Source organism: Schistocerca americana, chromosome 9 (genome assembly GCF_021461395.2).
Source record: "Schistocerca americana isolate TAMUIC-IGC-003095 chromosome 9, iqSchAmer2.1, whole genome shotgun sequence".
Lineage (NCBI taxonomy): Eukaryota > Metazoa > Arthropoda > Insecta > Orthoptera > Acrididae > Schistocerca > Schistocerca americana.
Genome location: NC_060127.1, coordinates 179,134,944 through 179,149,353, shown reverse-complemented (window position 1 = coordinate 179,149,353; position 14,410 = coordinate 179,134,944). Strand labels below are relative to the sequence as shown.

The 14,410-nt window shown below is 43.8% G+C and overlaps 1 protein-coding gene across 1 annotated transcript; it reads right to left on the bottom strand.

Annotated features, from left to right (window-relative positions):
• Positions 1-1,627: 1,627 nt before the first annotated feature.
• LOC124551370 lies at positions 1,628-13,351 on the bottom strand. The gene is made up of 3 exons (XM_047126409.1): positions 13,294-13,351; positions 6,158-6,363; positions 1,628-1,872 (listed from the first exon to the last, which is right to left on the bottom strand). Exons 1-3 carry the CDS (start codon positions 13,303-13,305, stop codon positions 1,797-1,799), a joined length of 294 nt encoding a protein of 97 aa, XP_046982365.1. The 5' UTR covers positions 13,306-13,351; the 3' UTR covers positions 1,628-1,796.
• Positions 13,352-14,410: the final 1,059 nt, after the last annotated feature.

Genomic DNA, 14,410 nt, shown 5'->3' with positions numbered 1-14,410 from the left:
CTGCGCCAACTTCTCAGTTGAAGTAGTTATTCGCTAAAAGGCACATGAAGTACCACGGAAACGTTTACCTTCGTTTTCTCGGAAACGGTCGAATGTCTGCGGATAAGCCAAGACACGTATTCCCCTACTTTGACCCCTCTTCCACTGAGCGAAGTTTGTGGGAAATTTGGTTGTGGCACTCGCCGCCTTGTCCCTGGCCTAGTTAAACTTGTTTCATATCACGGAGTGTTCCCGACAAGTCGCGCGCAGCGCCGTAAACAGTTTTTCAGCCTAGCTGGTCACTTCCTCTCCCGATACTACCAGCAGTTTGCGAACGAGACGTCGACATTCTTCCCAGAGAACAATAGGTTCTAAAAACAGAGTAATACAGCCCTTTATACTGATATCAAAACACCTTAGTTGCGGGCACATTATGTCTCCACAGCTTCAGTAGGAAGAGAGGGCATATTATTTACCAAGTTTATCTTCGTACAGCGAGATACTTGTAAGTATTACTAAACTATTTTACCAGTAAGTTTTTTTTACACGGTAATGTGTACCTTGTCAGAAAAAAGTATCATTTTCTTAGTGTTTCCAAGGCACTTCATCTCGGCACCATCAGATAAACTGAATATCAAATAACATAGAAGCTGCTATGTTAGAAATAATCGGATATGTGAAAAAAAAATTGGAACAGTAGTACGAAGTACAACGTTTGTGCCTATTATAAATGCAGTATCGGAATTAGAAGAACTATAGTCTCAACATCGAGCAAACAGGTCACGACAAACGAAGAAAAAGCAACGAAAAGAAAACGAATTGTTGATGAATGATAAACTTTATTGAGCATATGTGACTATATAAAACATCTCCCATCTTAACATTCGATACAAGAGACATTTTATGAGGTAATACATGAGCGTAAGCGCAAATGCTTCACACTAATTCAACAGGACATCAAATGCACAAAAGCGGCACAGAACTGATTTAATATGCGCTTCTCCTTAAAATTAGGTGTTAGTGATTACAGTATAAGTCAGTTATAGCACACAAGTATTATAAACGTTAGGGACAATGTAGCATTACTAAATGTCAACGACTAAGATATCAACCGGTTGATATTAATTTGGCGATTAGTTTTTTTACAGTAATGATACGTATATGTTGTAGGTAATAAAGCACAGTAAATATATGGGACACAAGGAATGGTAACAAACATTATTTGTTCCTTTGTCTTGTTACTAATGCAATTAAATTTAGGTTGTCCTTACTGGAGTCGCACAGAATGGCTTGAGCACAACTCAAAACAAAAGTAATTCACTTTCAATACTCTGAGTTACTTTCAGACATACATACTGGAGTTATAAAAAAAGATTGGTTGTAGTATCAACATCAATACAGAAGCAGAGGGATAGCTATGGCACAAAACTTGCTTAGTGCCAACTAAGCGATACTCTGCTGCTTCCAATAAAAACCAGATTTGGAATTCGTAAATTTTTGAGAGTGATACTACTGTACCAAAGTTCAGATTTATTACAATGAAGCTCAAGGCACTGTTCTACATCTTCAAGACGTGTAGAGCTTTTTACTGGAAGGACCAGGCTGCTTCAACTCTGAACATAAACGAACATTTCATCAAATCGTTGCTGGCGATTCTATGAAAGTTCCACACTTCTGCACCTTTTAATTCCTCCAGTAAGGACGTCGTGAGGTAATGTAATATGATGCGGCTACTGTGTGTGAACTACATCTATGATTACGTCGCAATCTATGGCTGAGCAGTACACCCAGTGTGGACTGTGTAGGTCGCTTCGCATCTAGTGGTGAATAGCGATGATTGGTGGGTGGTGGATGATGGGGGCGTGGAAGATGGGCGCATGAGCTGCGATGAATCTGTGAAAAACAAACAATGGCAGGAATTATAAACTTAGTCACACGAGCAGCGTCGTTCACCTGCCCCTACCAGCGACGTTTTATGCAACCCGCACTACGTCTGTATCAGGAACGGTACCCAAACACGCGATAGCCACGTAATCGGTATAAGTTCCGTCTGAGAGCTTTGGGCTCAGACCGTTGCCTAGCTTCACCATTAGAAGAAACGAAATTAACAGGAGGTATCAAAATAGGAAGCGGGGAAGTAACAACTTTTCAGCATACAATATACGAAACTCTTACGAAAGAAAAAGTTCAACAAACGGAATACACTCACAAAGACATCGAAAACTGTATGGCTACGCCGCTAATTTCACAAAGAAAGATTGGAGATATTTAGTTAAGAATAGCAGAAGTAAGGTATATCTTGGCTCAAAAGCACATAATTCCATTTGCTAACAGCCGCTCAAAGCTCTGAGAAGTAACTTAATACCGATTACATCGCTGTCGCATGTCTGAATACCGTTCCTTATACAGATGTACTGCGGACTGCATAAAACTAATTGGTAGTGGTAGCTGAATCACGCTATATAGTCACTTACAAGAAACGATACGATACAGTAATGAGACAGTGTAACTGATCACATTGTAAACAATTATATTTTAAATTTTTTGAGGTTTATCTGTGCTGTACTATAGTTTTCCTTACTTTTAGCAACATGATGCAACATTTTAGGCGTATTTGGAACCGTCCATGAATTTTTTTTTTTTCTAGTATACATGGTGAATCCACCTCCATTGGAATATTTTCTGAGTATTTTGGTATAAGGGACCAGTGATCACCAGTGACTCGTTACAGGGTAATTGTATTTCGTTTGATTTCTTACCAACCAGCGGCCTAGCCGCAGTGTTACCACCGGTTCCTGTCAGGTTACCAGAGTTAAGCGCTGTCGGGTTTGGTTAGCCCTTGGATGATTCACCATCCTATCTGCAGAGCGCTGTCGGCAAGCGGGGTGCACTCAGCCCATGTGAGGCAAATTGAGGAGCTACTTGTCTGAGAAGTAGCGGCTCCGGTCTCCTAAACTGACATACGGTCGGGAGAACGGTGTGTTGACCAATGCCCCTCCACATCCGCATCCGATGACACCCGTGGGATCAGGATGACGCGGTAGTCGGTCAGTACCGTTAGGGTCTTCACACGCCGGGTCGGAAGGAATTCAGTTTTTACCCTCAGTTATCGATGCATTTGTAGTCCATTGAAAATATATCGCCGGCCGCTGTGACCGAGCGGTTCTACGCGCTTCAGTCCGGGACGGCGCTGCTGCTACGGTCGCAGGTTCGAAACCTGCCTCTGGCACGAATGTGTGTGATGTCCTTAGGTTAGTTAGGTTTACGTAGTTCTAAGTCTAGGGGACTGATGACCTCAGATGTCAAGTCCCATAGTGCTCAGAGCCATTTGAAAATATATCCACAACATTGGAAATATTCTCGTATCACTAGAATGAAGAGTGAAGCAGATATTAGTGTCAGCGGCGACGAGAACCAGCTCAATTCTTTAAAACTGAACAAAGACAGAAGGTGTGATGGAATCCCAACCAGATTCTACATCCAGTTTGCGCCTGAGCTAGCGCCCCTTTGGCTGTAATCTATCGTAGATCCCTCGAACAAAAAACCGAGCCCAGTAGGTAGAAGAAACCATAGGTCACACATGTCTACAAGAAGGATAGCAGAAGTGTTCCACAAAAACATCGTCCAATATCTTTGATATCGTTTTATTGTCGAATCTTAGAACATATTCCGAGCTCAAACGTAATAAGGTACCTCGAACAGAACGCCCTCCTTCACGCCAACCAGCATGGATTCGGAAAACACAGATTATGTGAAACCAAACTCGCACTTTTCTCACATGACCCACTGAAAGAAGTGAATCAAGGCAGTTAGATAGATGCAATAGATCTCGACTTCCGAAAGACTCAGTACCACACCAATGCTTATTATCAAAAGTACATACGTTCGGGATATTACACGAAATTTGTGACTGGATTAAGAATTTCTTGGTAGGGAGGATACAGCATGTTATCTTGGTTGGAGAGTAATCATCAGATGTAGATGTTACTTAGGTGATATCCACGGAAGTGTGTTAAGTCCTTGCCTTTCACGCTGTATATTGATCATCTTGCGGACCATATTAATAGCAGCCTCAGACTTTTCGCAGATGACGCACATATCTACAACGAAATATAATCTGATCACAGGTAACAGGAGCAATAACAGGTAACAGGAGCAATAAACCGGGTAAATCATAACTGTATTATTAATCTATAAAAATCCGTAGGAGAACACGGGTCCCTTACAGCAGAATGCTCAGAAAAATATACCAAAATTGCCTCCGAAATTTTATCAGAAGAGTTTGACTTCACGCTGTAAGCAAATGACCTGCAACTTGCAAATTCTGCCATTTCTGCAAATGATACAAGTACAGGATCAAAAAGTTATATCAGTTCCGTTAATAAGAAGGCAGATAACGAAGTATTCGAAAAAATCAAATTACAGGTCAAGATAAACGTGTTATTCCATTTTGTATAATATTTCCCAAAGAAAACAAATTATAAAAATTTGTTTCTCAAACAATGATACAAGAACAGAAGAACCGAAATAATGTGGAGAAGCAAAAGAACAAGAAGAAATGCGGAAAAATACAAACAGTTAAATTTTTGAAGCTATAGATACGTGTGGAAGTTAAACGTGCATGATACAGTTGAGACAAGAAAAGAAGAGAAACTTTTGAAATGTCATACAACAAAAGAATGCTGAAGATTAAATGGGTAGATCAGTTAATCCAGTGAGGAGGTACTGAATAGAATTGACGAGAAAAGAAATTTGTGGTACACCTTGACTAGAAGAAGGGATCGATTGTTAGGACACATTGTGAGTCATGAAGAGACCACCAAATTAGTACTGCTTGGAAGTATGGGAGTAAAAGTTGTAGAGGGAGACCAAGAGATGAATTCGGTAGGTCGATTCAGGATGTAATTTGCCGATTCAGAAGGATGTAATTTGCAGTAGTTATTCGGAGATGAAGAGGCTTGCACAGGATAGAGTAGCGTGGTGAGCTGCATCGAACTAGTCCTTGGACTGTAGACCAAAACAACAACAACAGATACGTCACAAGCTAAATGTGAAAAGAAGTGGTTCAAATGGCTGTAGGCACTATGGGACTTAACATCTGAGGTCATCAGTCCGCTAGACTTAGAACTACTTAAACCTAACTAACCAAAGGACGTCACACACATCCATGCCCGAGGCAGGATTCGAACCAGCGACCGTAGCAGCAGCGCGGTTCCGGACTGAAGCGCCTAGAACCGCTCGGCCACTACGGCCGGCTAAATGGGAAAACCCAGTGCCTAAAGAAGCGGCTTAGCTCAACCACGGTTGCAATACACTTGATTGCTGATATATGTATTTTAAAACATTACTGAAATTGTGCAATGCCCATTACAAATAAAACTCAAAGGGGATGTTGAACGTACGCAGAGAAGGACAAGAGAGCGCCACGGAAGTACCGAATAATCTGAACTGACAGTCTTGAATACAGACGCCTTCAGTCCCGCAGAAGATGAAAATTTCAAGAATGCGTGTTAAGTGCGGAATCTACGAATACGCTATATCGCCCTACGTATCGCTCACGTAGGCGTGATGACCACAGGATTAATATTACAAAATGCACAGAGGCGTCTAAGCAGTCATTCTTCCTGCGCGCCATACGCAAGTGGAATGAGACGAAACCTACTATTAGTACAGTGGTCACTTCTCTCTGCCGTGCAGTTCAGAGTGGCTTAGGCTGTTAAGACACATCATTTAGCACACAGGAATAGTCAGTATGGTAATGAAGGAAAGTGTGGAGAGGTAAAAACTGGAGACAAATGATTGATTCCAGCCAGCAAGTTCACGTGGATGTTGAGAGTAATCACTATGCAGAGATGTACAGGCTAGACCAGGACAAAAGGTTGCAGCGCACAGAGACACACAGACGCAGATTGTTCCAAACAAAGTCCAGTCACTTAGTTCCGATCAAGTTTTTGGGACGTTTCACTTGCTCACTTGGTGTCTGCCAGAGTTGGAATTCCCCTCAAAATTATTCCCAATTGGGTGCAGCTCTGCCTCACTCGCAGTCTACTGGAATATTTGGCTGAATGCAACAAAGTTCTACCGTAGTCCGCTCAAAATCAAACCGGCCGTCCGACTGAAATCAACAACAATAATAACAACAGCAGCAAGTGGCAAGAGAAGGTGCAGTCAGACTTACCTGGGTGCGATTAAGGGTGCTGGCGCCAGGATGGGGGCGTGGTAGATGGACAGCGGGAGCGGCGCTATGGGAGTGTGGAAGATGGGCAGGCCTCGCTTCGCCTTCTGGCTGTCCTCTGGTTGGACCTCGGACTGCTGTGCATCGTACGTCGCTGGGTTCTGGGGCATGGCGTGGCAGGCTGCGGCCAGTGCCAGAATGAGGTACACCTGCCGACACAAGTCCAGCCAGTCAAGTCATACTGAGCATGTCTAATGGGGAATGTACAGGGTGACCCAAAAGTCCGTTAACATTTCAAAATTCAGTACTTCATCGAATCCTGTAGATAGAGTGGTGCAAATTGACACAAGTGTTCTAAATCACATGGGGTTTTATAGAAACAAATATATATATATATATATATATATATATATATATATATATATATATATATATACAGAATGACCAATAGCTGATGCTTCATACGACACAGAAGCAACAATTAGCATTACAAATGACATTTTAGCAAAGACGATATTCTTTGTAACAAATCCTCAGCATGTCTGCCGTCATTCATCAACAACACCTGTAGCCGAGGGACAGTGTTGTGAAAAGGAATTTACGGCATATCACTAGGTATGGTGCGAAATTGCCATCTCAGGTTGTCTTTTAGCATTCCTAATGACGTGAGACGAACACAGTATACTCTCCCTATAGCTCACCCCTATTTTTCTCAGAATTTCGAACATCTTCCACCATTTTACACTGTCGAACGCTTTTTCCAGGTCGACAAATCCTATGACCGTGTCTTGATTTTTCTTTAGTCTTCCATTATTAACCGTAACCTCAGAATTGCCTCTCGTGTGCCTTTACCTCTCCTACAGCCAAACTGATCGTCACCTAGCGCATTCTCAGTTCACTTTTCCATTCTTCTGTATATTATTCTTGTAAGCAACTTGGATGCGTGAGCTGCTAAGCTGGTTGTGCGATATTTCTCGCATTTGTCAGCTCCTGCCATCTTCAGAATTGAGTGGATGATATTTTTCCGAAAGTCAGGTGATATGTCGCCAGATTCACACATTTTACCCACCAACGTGAATAGTTGTTTTGTTGCCACTTCCCCAAACGATTTTAGAAATTCTGATGGAATGTTATCTACCACTTCTGCCTTATTTGATCGTAAGACCTCCAAAGCTCTTTTAAATTCCAATTCTATTACCAGGTTCCTCATCTCTTGTAAATCGACTCCTGTTTCTTCATCTAGCACATCAGACCAATCTTCCCACTCATAGAGTCTTTCAATGTATTCTTTCCACCTATCCGCTCTCTCGCCTGCATTTAACAGTGGAATTTCCGTTACACCCTTAATGTTATCACCTTTGGTTTTAATGTCACCGAAGGTTGTTTTGACTTTCCTGTATGCTGAGTAAGTCCTTCCGGCAATCATTTCTTTTTCGATTTCTTCACATTTTTCATGCAGCCATTTCCTCTTAGGTTCCCTGCACTGGCTATTTATTTTATTCCTTAGAGACTTGTATTTCTGTATTCCTGAGTCTCCCGGAACATTTTTGTATTTTCTCCTTTCATTGTTCAATTGAAGTATTCCTTCTGTTACCCATGGTTTCTTCACAGTTATCTTCTTTGTACCTATGTTTTTCTTCCCAACGTCTGTTATCGCTTTTTTTATGGTTGTCCATTCCTCTTCAACTGTACTGCCTACTGAGTTATTCCCTATTGCTGTATCTACAGCCTTACGGAACTTCAAGCGTATCTCGTCATTCCTTAGCACTTCGGTATCAAACTTCTTTGCGTATTGATTTTTCCTGACTAATGTCTTGAACTTCAGCCTACTCTTCATCACTACTACGTTGTTATCCGAGTCTACATCTGTTCCTGGACACGCCTTATAATCCGGTAATTGTTTTTGGAATCTCTGTTTGACCATGATGTAATCTAACTGAAATTTTCCCGTATCACCCGGCCTTTTCCAAATATACTTCCTCCTCTTTTGATTCCTGAACAGCGTATTTGCTATTACGAGCTATTACTAGCATGTTTCATGTCCTCCTTACTTATTACAGAGCTGAATTAATCTTTCTTCTCTCTCATTCCTTGTCCCAAGCCCATATTCTCCTGTAACCTTTTCTTCTACTCCTTCCCCTACAACTGCATTCCAGTCGCCCATGACTATTAGATTTTCGTCCCCCTTTACATACTGCATTACCCTTTCAATATCCTCATACAGTTTCTCTATCTGTTCATCTTCAGCTTGCGACGTCGGCATGTATACCTGAACTATTGTTGTCGGTGTTGGTCTGCTGTCGATTCTGATTAGAACAACCCGGTCACTGAACTGTTCACGGTAACACACCCTCTGCCCTACCTTCCTATTCATAACGAATCCTACATCTGACATACCATTTTCTGCTGCTGTGATATTACCCTATACTCATCTGACCTGAAATCCTTGTCTTCTTTCCACTTCACTTCACTGACCCTCACTATATCTAGACTGAGCCTTTGCATTTCCCTTTTCAGATTTTCTAGTTTCCCTACCACGCTCAATCTTCTGACATTCCACGCCCCGATTCGTAGAACTTTATCCTTCCGTTGATAATTCAATCTTTTTCCCATGGTAATCTCCCCTTTGGCAGTCCCCTCCAGGAGATCCCAATGAGGGACTATTCTGTAATCTTTCGCTAAAGGAGAGATCATTATGACACTTCTTCAATTACAGGCCACATGTCCTGTGGATACACGTTACGTGTTTTTAATGCAGTGGTTTCCATTCTGCATCCTCATGCCGTTGATCATTGCTGATTCTTCCGCCTTCAGGGGCAATTTCCCACCCTGAGGACAAGAGAGTGCCCTGAACCTCTGTCCACTCCTCCACCCTCTTTGATAAGGCCGTTGGCAGAATGAGGGTGTCTTCTTATGCCGGTCGACGTGACCTTGGCTTAAAGCCTCAACGGCTCGTCTCGCTGTATTGTACAGACCTCTTTTTCTTCTTTTTGAGTCACCAGTCATCTGACCGATTTGATGTGGACCGCCACGATTTCCTCTCCTGTGCCAACGTCTTCATCCCAGAGTAGCACACGCAATCTATGTCCTCAATTATTTGCCGGATGTATTCCAATCTGTCTTCCTCTACAGTTTCTGCCCTCTACAACTCCCTCTAGACCGTGGAGGTCATTCCCTGTTGTCTTAACAGATGTCCTATCATCCTGTTCCTTCTTCTTGTCAGTGTTTTCCACATAGTGTTCCTTTCCTCTCCGATTCTGCGGAGAACCTCCTCATTCCTTACCTTATCAGCCCACATAATTTTCAACATTTGTCTGGAGCACCACACCTGAAATGCGTCGATTCTCTTCTGTTCCCGTTTTCCCACAGTCCATGTTTCAAGTCCTCCTTACTCCGTTCGTCACTGGTTATTTTGCTACCTAGTTAGAAGAATTTCTTATGATGATGATGTAGTCCCATACTCCTTGACAGAGCGTAGGGGAACGTTACGGGAGACCCGCACCGCCGTACTAGGCAAGGTCCTAGTGGAGGTGGTTTGCCGTTGCCTTCCCCCGACCGTAATGGGGATGAATGATAATGATGAAGAACTCACAACAACACCCAGTCAGTACGGGGCAGATGAAAATCCCAGACCCCGCCGGGAATCGAGCCCGGGACGCCGTGCTCGGGAAACGAGAACGCTACCGCGAGACCACGAGCTGCGGACAGAATTCCTTAACTTCATCTAATTCGTGACCATCAGTCCTGATGTTAAGTTTCAACTGTACTCATTTCCGATACCTCTCATTACTTCCGTCTTCCTTCGTTTTACCGTCGATCCATATTCTGTACTCAATGAACTGTTGATTCCATTCAGGAGATCCTGTAATCTCCTTCACTTTCACTGAGGATAGCAAAGTCATCATTGATGTCCTTTCACCTTGGATTTTAATCCCCCTCCTGAACCTTTCTTTCGTTTCCATCATTGCTTCTTCGATGCAAAGATTGAAGAGGAGAGGTGAAAAACTACATCCCTGTCTTACACCCTTTCTAATCCGAGAACTTCGTTCTTGGTCGTCAACTCCTATTATTCCCTCTGGCTCTTGTACATATTGTATATTACCCGTCTATCGACACAGCTTACCCCTATTTTTCTTAGAATATAGCACATTTTGCACCTTTTTATATTATCGAACGCTTTTCAGAGGCTTCCTTTATCAGGATACAGATTAGCTGGCTGTTTTTCAAGCAGTTCTTTGCGGAGTCGGGGACTGGCCATGTACCTAAAAAACAATATTCCATCTGAGTCCACACACGAATCACGGCACTGCACTGAACAAGTATTTGAATGTTGTGCAGGGGCAGTTGAATTTAGTGAAACTTAACTTCTAATTATTGTTGTTTATAGGCCTCTAACTCTGACTTCAGAGCATTTCTGCTCAAGCTAGAAAGCGTTCTTCATCCACTTTATAAGAAGTACCAAAAATTAGTTATATGTGGTGATTGGTTCAAATGACTCTGAGCACTATGGGACTTAACATCTGTGGTCATCAGTCCCCTACAACTTAGAACTACTTAAACCTAACGAACCTAAGGACATCACACACATCCATGCCCGAGGCAGGATTCGAACCTGCGAGTTATATGTGGTGACTTCAGTATTAATTTTGTATGTGATTGTGCAAGAAAAAGAATGTTGGAAGGTCTCCTAAACTCATATCATCTGATGCAGACTATGTTTTTTCCAACCATACTCGCATTCGAACCCAGGTCTCCTCCTCACTAGGCTGATGCAATAACATCATCCCAGCACAGTGGCTTTTGTACCAATACATGGACCTCCTTTCTCAATCCAAATTCTCATTCATGCGCTCAGCCCACTTGGATAGTCCCACTAAAACTGAACAGCATTGCAAAGGATCTCCAACAGTATTGGATCAGCACCTCACCATCGTACGAAAACCCAGGCGTAGGTGCTTTAATCAAATGAAACTACATGGTCCCAGCGACCTTTTCAATTTACTAATGAAAATTTGTAACAGAGCTCGGTTTCGACCCTTGGCCTTGGTTCGTATTTTCATTCGTCGCTTCAGTCTGTATACAGGGTGTTACGAAAAGGTACGGCCAAACTTTCAGGAAACATTCCTCACACACAAATAAAGAAAAGATGTTACGTGGACATGTTTCCGGAAACGCTTAATTTCCATGTTAGAGCTCATTTTAGTTTCGTCAGTATGTACTGTACTTCCTCGATTCACCGCCAGTTGGCCAAATTGAAGGAAGGAAATGTTGACTTCGGTTCAAATGGCTCCGAGCACTATGGGACTTAACATCTATGGTCATCAGTCCCCTAGGACGTAGAACTACTTAAACCTAACTAACCTAAGGACACCACACAACACCCAGCCATCAGGAGGCAGAGAAAAATCCCTGACCCCGCCGTGAATTGAACCCGGGAACCCGGGCGTGGGAAGCGAGAACGCTACCGCACGACCACGAGCTGCGTGCTGTTGACTTCGGTGCTTGTGTTGACATGCGACTCATTGCTCTACAGTACTAGCATCAAGCACATCAGTACGTAGCATCAACAAGTTAGTGTTCATCTCGAACGTGGTTTTGCAGTCAGTGCAATGTTTACAAATGCGGAGTTGGCAGATGTCCATTTGATGTATGGATTAGCACGGGGCAATGGCCGTGGCGCGGTACGTTTGTATCGAGACAGATTTCCAGAACGAAGGTGTCCCTACAGGAAGACGTTCGAAGCAATTGATCGGCGTCTTAGGGAGCACGGAACATTCCAGCCTATGACTCGCAACTGGGGAAGACTTAGAACGACGAGGACACCTGCAATGGACGAGGCAATTCTTCGTGCAGTTGACGATAACCCTAATGTCAGCGTCAAAGAAGTTGCTGCTGTACATGGTAACGTTGACCACGTCACTGTATGGAGAGTGCTACGGGAGAACCAGTTGTTTCCGTACTATGTACAGCGTGAGCAGGCACTATCAGCAGCTGATTGGCCTCCACGGGTACACTTCTGCGAATGGTTCATCAAACAATGTGTCAATCCTCATTTCAGTGCAAATGTTCTCTTTACGGATGAGGCTTCATTCCACCGTGATCAAATTTTAAATTTTCACAATCGACATATGTGGGCTGACGAGAATCCGCACGCAATTGTGCAGTCACGTCATCAACACAGATTTTCTGTGAACGTTGGGCAGGCATTGTTGGTGATGTCTTGATTGGGCAACCTACGCTCAATGGAGCACGTTATCATGATTTCATACGGGATACTCTACCTGTGCTGCTAGAACATGTGCCTTTACAAGTACGACACAACATGTGGTTCATGCACGATGGAGCTCCTGCACATTTCAGTCGAAGCGTTCGTACGCTTCTCAACAACAGATTCGGTGACCGATGGATTGGTAGAGGAGGACCAATTCCATGGCCTCCACCCTCTCCTGACCTCAAGCCTCTTGACTTTAATTTATGAGGGCATTTGAAAGCTCTTGTCTACGCAACCCCGGTACCAAATGTAGAGACTCTTCGTGCTAGTATTGTGGACGGCATTCTCCAGGGCTGCATCAGCGCATCAGGGATTCCATGCAACGGGGGGTGGATGCATGTATCCTCGCTAACGGAGGACATTTTGAACATTTCCTGTAACAAAGTGTTTGAAGTCACGCTGGTACGTTCTGTTGCTGTGTGTTTCCATTCCATGATTAATGTGATTTGAAGAGAAGTAATAAAATGAGCTGTAACACGGAAAGTAAGCGTTTCCGGACACATGTCCACATAACATATTTTCTTTCTTTGTGTGTGAGGAATGTTTCCTGAAAGTTTGGCCGTACCTTTTTGTAACACCCTGTATATACACGAAAGATGAAGAGTATTTCTGTTGATAGACTGGCATGGAGAGATGCATCAGACCAGTATTCCATCTGAGGAAAGCCACGAATTTTAGAGAACAGATCTTCTTAGAAGATATCCTTCCTCAGATTTCGCTACGCCCTTGTTTTGTGCAGATAAAACACCCAGAATTGTGGCGCACCTCGCTGTAAACCCCGGTTACGACAGTGGTTTACGATTCGCCTCGGTGTTTGCACATTAACAGCAACACTAACAGCGCGTTTAATTTCGGGGAGAGTACTTACGGTGATCTTCATGGTTGTGGAGTGCGGCGTACGTCTGTGGTATCACAGTAGGGCTCGGCTGAGAACTGGATGTCCTGCAGGTGGCGGGCGTTCGCTTTTATACGCGCGCTCGGCCGCGCTCGGAGTACGCCGAACGGCTGCCAAAGGCTCGCGACAACAATGATGGCGTCACGCAGGCGCCAGTTAAGGAAGAGCAGGCAGCGAGAAGCCGTCGCATTAAGGGACGAGCCGCGGCCGGCGAAATCGCCGCATTTCTCCCGGCGCGTGTACTCCGGCCGCACCCGTTGTCTAGGAAACGCTACGCGAGCAACTGGAGCTATTAGGTAACATCGCACGCTCGCTGCCCCTGTACGGAAAGCTATTTACGATCTGCACCGGGGAAGGCTACACGGCGCCGACGACTATTAGATCGAGTAACTGGATGAATGTCCGCGGAAATGAACACTAAATCTTCAGGTTTTTCCACATTATGATGGAATTCCCTACGAAGAGGTAATAGTAAATTTTTAATTGTCACCTTGCAAAAATATTATTGTAACCGTGATAATGTGAGTTTCAGAAACGAAAGCATCACAGATCTTCATTGGGGCTTCCAGAATGTCTACGGACGCCTGGTAATGAACAATAGCACGGTGAGTTGTTGGGTGGGGCGTCTTCATCATCGCAACAAAGTCACACAAAATTGTCGAATTTCCCGCACAGAGCTGGAACACTTACAGTCTCGTAACGTGAGGACACTCTCATTCGAGGTGATCGACAGATCACAATAAAACACCTCGCTGCACAACTGGACGTCTCTGTTGGTAGAGCTGACACTCATCCACCAGTTGGGTAACTCAAAGGACTGTGACCGCTGGCTCCTTGCCGCCTAACAGAAGACTGTAAACCGCAACCAAGGACAATTTGTGCGAAATTGCTTGCGAGTTACGAGACTGATCGTAACAGTTACTTGTCGAACATCATTACATCAAACAAAACGGTAATCCATGAAGTGGCGTCACATCACTTCTTCTCCGTAGAAAAAGTTCAAAGCCACGCGGCAGAGTCATGGCGAAGGTCTTCTAGAGCTCTAAAAGGGTTACTCTGTTTGTCCTCCCTCATGGAGCAACGGTCAACT